Source organism: Delphinapterus leucas, chromosome 4 (genome assembly GCF_059928025.1).
Source record: "Delphinapterus leucas isolate spDelLeu-1000000601 "Yukka" chromosome 4, BTC_Dleu_Yukka2, whole genome shotgun sequence".
Taxonomy (NCBI): Eukaryota; Metazoa; Chordata; class Mammalia; order Artiodactyla; family Monodontidae; genus Delphinapterus; species Delphinapterus leucas.
In genome coordinates this window covers 47,823,209-47,833,840 of record NC_143132.1, presented here as the reverse complement: position 1 = coordinate 47,833,840, position 10,632 = coordinate 47,823,209, and the positions used below count along the sequence as shown (strand labels likewise).

The window sequence follows — 10,632 nt, the reverse complement described above, 5'->3', positions numbered from 1 at the left end:
CTAAGAAAAGAAAACCTGTTAAGGATCTGTCTCAGCACTTCTCAGCTCTACCACTACATATCCTAAATACATTAGGTTGAACTATATATATATATACACACACACACACACACATATATACACACACACATATATATACACACACACATATATACACAAACACACATATATATACACACATACACACACACACATATACACACACATATACACACACACACATATATATACACACACACATACACACGCACACACACATATATACACACACACATATACACACACACACACATATATATATATATATATATATTTTTTTTTTTTGGTTGTGCTTTTTATCACATGGGATCTTAGTTCTCTGACCAGGGATCGAACGTGCGGTGAAAGCACAGAGGCCTAACCACTGGACTGCCAGGGAAGTCCTGAACCGTATAATACTGCTGGTTTTGTTGGTAAAAAATGGTTGACTATTCAATTTCATATAGTCTAATCTTTACCAAGCAGTATGTTGTATTTTGTTGGAATGAAATTAAGTAAAAACAAGTCTTCCCTCTAAATAGTTGTAATCCATGAAAGAAATTCTGACACAGATAGATCTGAATGACTTATAGACAACTCACTAGTGAACAAATATAGTTAATTTCTAAACCCAAGGAAATGAAAAGACTACAGATAGGTTTTGCAGCAAACCTAAATTTGCGTTTAAGGATCAGAATACCCAGGGTAGGCTAAAGTCCTTCATAGGCTAAGGTATGGATTCCTACCTCTTGGAAAATTCTTCAAGAGGAGTGAAGAGCAAAAAAAGTAGTGAGATAGATGGCAAAACGTTTTTGGTGGGAAAACTAAAGGTGGTGCATTCATTTGAGATTTGAAAAGGCCAGCATCCCTCACTGCTGGGGAGAAAGTGTTTAAACTGGCTCTGCTATCGTTAGCATTTGAATGATGTCATTTTGATCATGCATGTGGCCTGAGGTTTTTAAACATCTGGTGCCTTTTGTAAACCAAACTAATAAACAAATAAAGGCTTCTCATAGCAACAGCATTTCCCAGCAAAGCTCTTAAAAGGCCTCAAATCACTTGGCAACATACTATTTAAAGGCACAAACTTGTTAGGAAAGCTAGTTCTCTTTCTTTTCCATCAAAATTCCTCACTGTCACCAGGTCCTTGGGCGCCATCTCAACTCGGCTGCCTGGCTGTTCCATTAAGAGGGTCTTTTCCTCACACAGCGGGTCTTTTCTCCCTTAGAAGTGGTAGCATTTTCTGCAGCTCAGGCTTAGTTCTCCTTGCATATCAGCCAGGCAGTGAGGCTGGATGGAAGGGTTCAACACAGGTGGTGCAAGCATAGGACTCAAGCTCTGGACTGAGGCTTTTTGCTAAAGATTTAGATTTGAGAGTTATCAGCATTAAAATACGACTGTGAACGAAGATGCCCAAGGAAGGCATGTTTCAAGCAGAGAGATAGTGTCTCCTTTGTTCGGAGCATGGACTCTGTCTTCTCCTCAACCCTAAACTCACTGAAATGCATTATGAGGGCAGCAGTACACGATAGGCTTTTTTCCTGTGTCTTGATTGCTACCATAACTGCTTTACTCGTAAGGGCAATCACAGAAAAAGTTGATGGGAACAGAAGGTCCAACTTGACAGACTATTGCCAAGCAATTTTCAATCTCAAATTTTCTAGGAGGGGGAGAGAGGGGTTGCTGAAATCCTATTCAGAAGGTAATATTCTATTGCTTACTCTTTGATCTGTACATACAATGCTGTACAAGACAGAGCAATTTCTGGTTTTCCTTTTCATAGACTAGAATTAGGGACCATGCTAAAGGAATGGCTGAATGCAAACCATACTCCTGGTCAGTAAACAAAAGGAGGCAATAAGTTGAGAGGTAGAGATGGTGTCACATCAGTGGGGGTATCTCTGCCCAAGGAACGTCCCCACTCCCCTGTCAGAGTGGAGACATTTGCGCTTTGCTCTAGGACAGAAAAGAAGAAAAGACGGAGCGTTGAACTGAAACACACGTTGTTATTCACTGACCCAAGAATCTCTCAGTCAAGCTCCCTGAGAGGTAAAGAAACAAAGGAGGTAGACAGTTTGGTGTACAGATCCTCTAGCCGGCTGGGGGGCCCCGTGAAAAACTCCTAGCCGGTAGCCCTGAGATGCTACGGGGTTGCTGATACCTAATGAGGCTGACGTCTCAAAGCTGTGTACAAGTCCTGGAAAGACCTGCCTCTGAGAGAATTCTGCCTCAGGGAGAGTCAGAAAGGGACTTCAAAACTAAGTCTGAAGACCAGAGTTAGTATAAATTGTATTTAAATATATAATTTTTAAAAGATAGTGTTTGGTGTCATTTTGAAGTTAAGTCCTTTTTGTTCTTAAGAGTTACATTTGTATTTTTAAATTAAGTGAAAACATTTCAGAATCTCATATTAAAGTATGTCTCCTAATGTGGACCGTATGTCCATAACCAAAGCACTGGCTCCTGCTAGCTGGCTTCGTACCTAATAGAGAAAGAACACAGCACCCTCACTGCAGAGCTTGTAGCATGGCTTATGTGGGTTGGATGAACGTAACCTGCCCTTGATTCCAGGGCTCCCTTGGTCTATGCTACTTTTGCCTAAAATAAAAGGTTCTACAATCTCTCTCAGTTTTCATTGTTTTTAGTCCATATTTCAAATTTACTTCTTAGTAAACCTCTCTCTTTATTTCCAGGGTCCTCCATGTCATCCCATCCTATACGGCAGGCTTCTCCTCATTGTTTTAGATCTCTAGGCCCAGTGTTACTTAATCTTTCTTCAGGGACAGAAATAGCCCTTCCCTCCTTATCCATACCTACTTACCTGATACTGCTATTGACTGTTGTTCCTTTAAAAACAACAACAACACACATTTAATTATATATAAAGTGGAGACAAACTATATGGTGATGGAGTGACAGTACTGCCTATAAGATAAATATGTATTTCTTTTACATATATATAGATTCGATTGGTATAGAATGAAATAGTTCAACAACTAGTATCCAGATGGACACTGATTGTCCTTCATCCCCAGAAAGAAAACTGGAATAAAAGGATACTGTAGGTTATGTTGAAACTATAACTACCAGCAGGCAAGCCTTCAGTAAAATGCTCTATTCGATGGAGTCGGCGGTACAGTTTTTTGAAAGTGGGAAATGCGGCTGTCCTCATCCACACAATGAAGTCGTCATTGATGAAGCCATTGTTTCCTGGATCCTCTTCATCTAGTTCATAGGCAGGCTTAGGCCAGTTCGGAGGTTTTGTGGTTCCTGTGGAAAGTTAACAATGGATGTGGTGGAGTAAAATCATCTACCACCTTTAGTTTTTCTTAAAATGTAGAGAATGAAACAACTTCCGTATTCTTGAGGAAAGAGGAATCAAAATTACAAATTTTTTTTAAAAAGTATGTGTGTGTAAGCTACCTGAGTACACAACCATTAAAAATAATGGTTATGGGCTACCCTGGTGGCGCAGTGGTTAAGAATCCGCCTGCCAATTCAGGGAACACGGGTTCAAGCCCTGGTCTGGGAAGATCCCACATGCCATGGAGCAACTAAGCCTGTGTGCCACAACTACTGAGCCTGCGCTCTAGAGCCACGAGCCACAACAGCTGAGCCTGCGTGCCGCAACTACTGAAGCCCGCGCGCCTAGAGCCCGTGCTCCACAATGAAGAGTAGACCCTGCTCACCACAGCTAGAGAAAGCCCACGCGCAGCAACGAAGACCCAAACAGCCAAAAATAAATAAATAAATTAATTAATTTAAAAAAAATAATGGTTATAAGGACTCTAAGGAAATGTGGGGGGAAATGCTGATGATACTGTCATAGGGTTAAAAAAAGCAGAATATCATATGTATATTATGTATTCAAATATATAAAATGTATAATAAAGCATTGAAAAAATAGGTACAGCAAAATTATAGTAGTGGTGGTATTCGGTGATAGCATCATGGGGAATGTTTATTTTCTTTAACATCATTAGTAAGGTAAAGAAAGCAAATTAAAACAAGATACCATTCACCTAAAAATAGGTTTATATTTAAAGAAAAAAAGAATGACAACCATTGATGAGGCAGTGGAAATGGGAACTCTTGTACAGAGCAGACAGATGTGTGGATTAACCACATTTTTGGCAATCTAGGAACATGCAGCAAAAGATTGAGGACTTCCCTGGTGGTCCAGTGGGTAAGACCCCACGCTGCCAATGCAGGGGGCACGGGTTCGATCTCTGGTCAGGGAACTAGATCCCTCATGCACGTCACAACTAAGAGTTCACATGCCTCAACTAAGGAGTCCCGCATGCTGCAATGAAGAGCCCGCATGGCACAACGAAGATCCTGCGTGCCACAACTAAGATCTGGCGCAGCCAAAATAAATAAATAAATAAATATTTTTAAAAAACGATTGAATATATTTTGCATCCATTTTGGTCCAGAAATTCTCCTTCTAAGACTATATTCTAAGGAAATGATTATAGAAGTGCATGAAGATCGTGTTGCATGGATACTCCCTGCAGACCTGTACCTAAGAGCTCGAAGTTGGAAGCAAGGAAGAAGAACTTGTAGAAGGGAGAAGGTGGAGAACAGAGGTGTTGCAAACCTGGAAGCCTGGTAGGTCTGGGTGCTGTGCTGTAGGAATGCTGGGAGCACCGGGTGAAGTCTGTTGAGTTTACTCTCATCCTCATACTTCCCACTTTACCGCCCTGGGCATGACTGTCTCTCCCACTCAACAGCAGACTCTTAAGTTCAGTGTCTTCCTCATCGTTTTTTCACTGGCATTTAGTCCAGTGCCTGGCACATGGTAGGTGTTCAATCAATGCTTGATAAAGGGATGAGCGATTCCAATGAAAGCTGACAGAAGCTGATAATAAACAGCATTTTGAATTTTAAAATAATCAACAAGAGGAAGTTGTCCAGTGAACTTTTTACTTGCATAAAACTGGTTCTACTATTTGTAGGAAACCATTCTTTCTCACCTCTGACAACTAACTATGTTCTCCTAAAAGAAACCCAGTCTTATTTTCTAAGCATGGGCTGTAGTGCTTATAAAAGCATGTGCTAAATTTGGCTGGATTAATCTGAAGTATGTTGGTATACTTATGCTTCCTCTGGAAATAATCCTTTGCTGGAGAAACCTTCTCTCCAAAAACTGTGGCAACATTGGCCCTTCCCAAGAATTCGATCGCTATTGCTAGAAGAATATTGATCGAAATCAAAATTACCTTTGGTACCTGCATGGGGACCTCACCCTCTCTCTACTTCAGCCAGAGCTCATGCTCAAGTCAATGTGTCCTATAGGCCAGTGATAGCCAAGTCACCCAGGGAGTGAAAAGTGCAGGTTCAAGCATGCCTTTCCGTATCAACCCCTAATCCTACCCCATCCCATGTCTCCAGAGAGTATGAGAAGCATGGTGTAAGAAGCATCAACTTCTCTCATTTTCCAAGTTCAGCTGGGTCCTTGGTATTCATCCATTCACTTAACAATAAGTATTTCTTGATTGCTCACTTATATCAAGCACCAGGGATATAGCATGAGATCTAATCCCTTTCCTCAAGGTGTTCACATAAAGTGGGGATGACAAGTATTCAAATAGATAGTTATAATAAAACATGGTAACTCTTACAATAGAAGTAAGAAAGAGTAGGAGTAGGAGATAAGAGAAAGCCAAGGATGCTTTGTGTTATATGCTTGTGGTTATGGTAAGACAAAACAATAGCATATTGCCAAGTTCCTTTCAAAAACTGGGAATTTAATTACGGATACAGTGACCAGACATGCCAGCTTGCCTAAGACAGTCCCAGTTTATGTCTGTTGTCCATTATCTCATCCGATTTAGCACTTATCCCAAGCAAATAATGTACATATAATGTCATCCTTTCAGCCATGGTCTTAGCTAGTAGTGAGATACCCATGTACAGTGAACAGAGTGCTTACTTTAATTAATGAAAGATAACCAGTGGCCCTTCACAGCAAAACACAACATATCCCTGTGACCCCTGCCACAGTTTGACAGTGCAGCCCGTTAGGCCACAGCCTATGTTTTGGTCTGTGAGACATGTGGAGCTGCCAGGCTGCAAGTCAGTGGGGCTGGTGGGAAATGTGGGATATTACAGATTATGTTACAGGCACAAGATGTAGTGTGAAAAATAGATGCTGAGCAGTCTTGCTGAGAGTAGTTTGAACTCTCTTGCAACAGTGTTATTTATTATATGGTGTAAAAATATAACTACCTTATTGTTTGGTATCAGTTTTTTATTTGCTAGTAAATCCTTTTGGCTGTGAAGAGCTAAAACAAGGAACATACATGTTTAATGAAAAATTAAGCACAGTTTTTTTAAAGAAAGTTGATGAATTTGATACTTGCAATGTTGCTTGACATATACCCCGCACCACGGGAACCATCATGATGTCAATGACCATGGGAAAAATCAAAAGACATAAATTGCTGAAGAACATCAGAGTCTACTTCAAAAGTTTGCACTTATTTCTAAAAGCAATTACACTCCAATAAAGATGTGGGGAAAAAAAGAGTGTATTCAAAGACAGTGCTTTGCCTCAAGGAGCTACAGAAAGTCCACTTGTATACCATTATGTGAGCATTACTTTTCATTTATATCAAATAAGTTTCCTTCTAGTTTCACTTTTTTACTAATTTTTTTTATAATCAAAGGAAAACTTTAATATTTTGGCTGTATGAGCACAAAAAGAACCTCGTAAACAGTTAAATGAAAGCAGTTTTAAATCAATGTCTTCAGATGTATTCATCCATCTGAATACATTGGTTTGATTTTTTTTTATTTGATTCTTCATGGAATCAAGGCAAAGCTTTTCAATATTCAGTATTGGAAGATAAAACTGACATGATTATAAATATTACTATAAATTCAGTTAAAAAATTCAACAATCAAGTGTAAATATTTTGGTTTTATAGTGATAACATAAATGCAAATTTGGTGGAGCACAACATCAGAGTAAAGATATTTTCTTAGTAAATTGAGAAATTTATGGAGAAATGGGCTTAAAATTGGTTGTGAAACATATATAATTAACAACTGTATCCAAACAAGCTACAACATTTTGTTATTCAAAAAAAGAGCTGTAGTTGTGCAAATTTAAATATTTTCATATATTCACAGAGGAAATGAACTGCAAAATTTTTACAATGACAAAGATGTTAAAGAAATGCTTTAGCATGAGAGTACATGTGGTCTGTCTTTGCTACAAATCATCAACCAAAATTTTAGAAATGTTTGAGGCTTCAAAGAACTGTTTTCTATATCAAATGATACGTCCTACAATGATCCTGAACTTTTTCGTGGTAAATAAGCCCTCTAAGTTTTTGTGGAATTTTATTCAAAATAGTTGTAAAGTTTTAGACAAAGTATTCTACACGTGGAATGCCACAAACCTTAGTTTTTGAGGATATAGTTAATTGTAATTATTGAAAATCAAGTTTGCAAACAAGAAGATATTGAAATTTACCCCTATAAAAGCAAGGGAACAATTGAACATATTATATAATGAGAGTTCAAAATGTGTACAAGATTTAATTTTTAAATTCTATAATTGTGCTTTGAAATATCTCAATTTATGTGAAAACTATTTTGATGGAGCTCCTATTTTAATTGGATAAAATTTTCTTCTTGATGAGAATTAAATGATATCCAGGAAATCTAAGATTTCATAGCATCTAAATTTAGTAAAACATTCAAAAAAATCATAGATAGAAAAATTGTGAAGTCAAAAAAAGACCTTGCCTATAAAAATATTTGGGCTCCAGGCATGTGGGCCTCAGCAGTTGCAGCACATGGGCTCAGTAGTTGTGGCTCGCGGGCTCTAGAGTGCAGGCTCAGTAATTGTGGCGCACAGGCCTAGCTGCTCGATGGCACATGGGATCCTCCTGGACCAGGGATAGAACCTGTGTCCCTTGCACTGGCAGGTGGATTCTTAACCACTGCACCACCAGGGAAGTCCTAGATATTTTCTCAGTTAAAAAAAAGTTATGTTCAAAAGAGAAGAATCAATTAAAGGTGCAACAATCTGAAACTGATTAACCACAAAATGCACTTCAAAAAAAGAGTGCAGACAATTTTGTGAAAAAATTAAAAATATTTTAACAAAATATTTTTAAAAATACAAAACCCCAAATTTTTCATTAGAAAAATACAGGCGCATAAAATGAAGACCGAAACTGATTAAAGTGTGTGACTCTGTATCCAGAATAATTATTCTGTTTATGTTATCTTTTAGCATTTAGATAATATTTAAAGTATTTTTTTAAGTTGGTTTAATGTACACAGATATACTATTTTAATTTTTGAAATAATTGCATTTTTAAAATAGTTTGTAATAGAATTCTTTTATATGCCCATCAATATGGTAATGTCAATTTACTGATCAATAAATAAAACTTTCGAATTAATATATAACTTTAGTTATTCTAGGGACCCCTTTCACTCTCAAAAGTGCACTAGTTTGAACAGTAAATAATGATCACATAATTATAGATGAAGGAACAAGTTTCTTAAAACATTGCCTTTTCCTAATGGTAAACTAGAAGGAACTGGGGTACCAATCATTTCATGTTTCTGAAAGATATGTGACGGAGGTGCCCACAGGTAGGAAATATTATAACCAAAAGCTAGTCAGCAAAGAAGTAAACAAGGCGGAATCATAAACATGCCCCCACACATCAAAACCAAAGTTTCTATAAAGAGAGGAGAATATTGAGCTAATGTATGGATCTTACCTGCAAATGCACTAGAAAGATTTTGGAAACTTGGATTCTGAAACTTGACATACTTGTCTGTCCACCATGTAATTCCACTCCTTATCATTGGTACTTTGACATGGATAGATGAATTAAGGTTGTAAGAAAGAATAATGGTGTCTGTAGGGAAATTAAAAACTGTGTTAGATTCAAGTAAGCATTTTTTGCCACACTTGGAAGTGAACAACCAGACACAGCTTAAAAAGCAGGGTTTGAAGACTCTCCACATGCCTACATGGCATAGATGCTGGAAACAGAAGACTATTCTTTTTCTGGCTAAGGCCCCAATTATTGAAAAATACTCTTAGACTCCATTTGACTCATGTTTCCTAACTACTTCAAATCTCTGGTAAGGGAGAACTTATTTGCAAATGAAATATCATAAATCAGTGGATAATGTATACAAACAGTATTTTAAAAACTGCCATTCATCCTACACCCAGTGGGACCCACCCACGATTAGGGGTCCAGCAGCGATGCGGGAGACCCTGGGGGAGACGGTGGGGGAGGAGCGTGAAGGAACGGAAGCGAATGCGGCCGGCGCATTCCCTGTCCACTTAGGCACCTGGGAGCCTGTTGGGCTCCTGGGCCTAATCCTCTGCCCTCAGAGCCTCCCTCCTGCAGCGCAGAGCCAAAGCCTCGCCTCTACACCCCCACCCAGGGCCCTACCTCCAAACTCCGGAACGCCACACTCCAGAGGCCCTCCTTTTCAAGTGCTGCAGCTACCCTTTCCCGCAGGTCCTAAGCAGAGGCCCCGCCCTACACTTGAACGTCACCCCCCCTCCCGCCTAGGGAGACTCATTAGCCAGACTCATCAAGCAAAAAAGGGAGAAGACTCAAATCAACAGAAGTAGAAATGAAAAAGGGGAAGTAACAAGTGACACTGCAGAAATACAAAGGATCATGAGACATTACTACAAGCAACTATATGCCAATTAAAATGGATAACCTGGAAGAAATGGACAAATTCTTTGAAAAGCACAACCTTCTTAGACTGAGCCAGGAAGAAATAGAAAATATAAACAGACCAATCACAACCACTGAAATTGAAACTGTGATTAAAAATCTTCCAACAAACAAAAGCCCAGGACCAGATGGCTTCACAGGCAAATTCTATCAAACATTTAGAGAAGAGCTAACACCTATCCTTCTCAAACTCTTCCAAAATATAGCAGAGGGAGGAACACACCTAAACTCATTCTATGTGGCCACCATCACCCTGATACCAAAACCAGACAAAGATGTCACAAAAAAAGAAAACTGCAGGCCAATATCTCTGATGAACATAGATGCAAAAATCCTCAGCAAAATACTAGCAAACAGAATCCAACAGCACATCAAAAGGATCATACACCATGATCAAGTGGGGTTTATCCCAGGAATGCAAGGATTCTTCAATATACGCAAATCAATCAATGTGATACACCATATTAACAAACTGAAGAAGGAAAACCTTATGATCATCTCAATAGATGCAGAAAAAGCTTTTGAGAAAATTCAACACCAATTTATGATAAAAACTCTCCAGAAAGTGGGCATAGAGGGAACCTACCTCAACATAATAAAGGCCATATATGACAAACCCACAGCCAACGTCGTTCTCAGTGGTGAAAAACTGAAACCATTTCCACTAAGATCAGGAACAAGACAAGGTTGCCCACTCTCACCACTATTATTCAACAATAGTTTTGGAAGTTTTAGCTACAGCAATCAGAGAAGAAAAAGAAATAAAAGAAATCCAAATCGGAAAAGAAGAAGTAAAACTGTCACTGTTTGCAGGTGACATGATACTATACATAGAGAATCCTAAAGAAGCTACCAGAAAACTACTAGAGCTAATCAA

General features: G+C 38.7%; 1 protein-coding gene across 3 annotated transcripts in view; it reads right to left on the bottom strand.

Annotated features, from left to right (window-relative positions):
* The window catches only part of LOC111181869 (cell cycle control protein 50C-like), a 73,699-nt gene that overhangs the window by 47,128 nt on the left and 15,939 nt on the right, over nt 1–10,632 (bottom strand). For all 3 annotated transcript variants that reach the window (XR_016392981.1, XM_022587804.2, XM_022587719.2), the window contains 2 exons: nt 8,769–8,909; nt 3,079–3,288 (listed from right to left, as the gene is read on the bottom strand). Coding sequence is in view for 2 of the 3 variants with exons in the window: in XM_022587804.2 (XP_022443512.2) it covers nt 3,079–3,288; nt 8,769–8,909 (351 nt within the window). In the remaining variant the exon portion in view is untranslated. The remainder of the gene's footprint in view (nt 1–3,078; nt 3,289–8,768; nt 8,910–10,632) is intronic.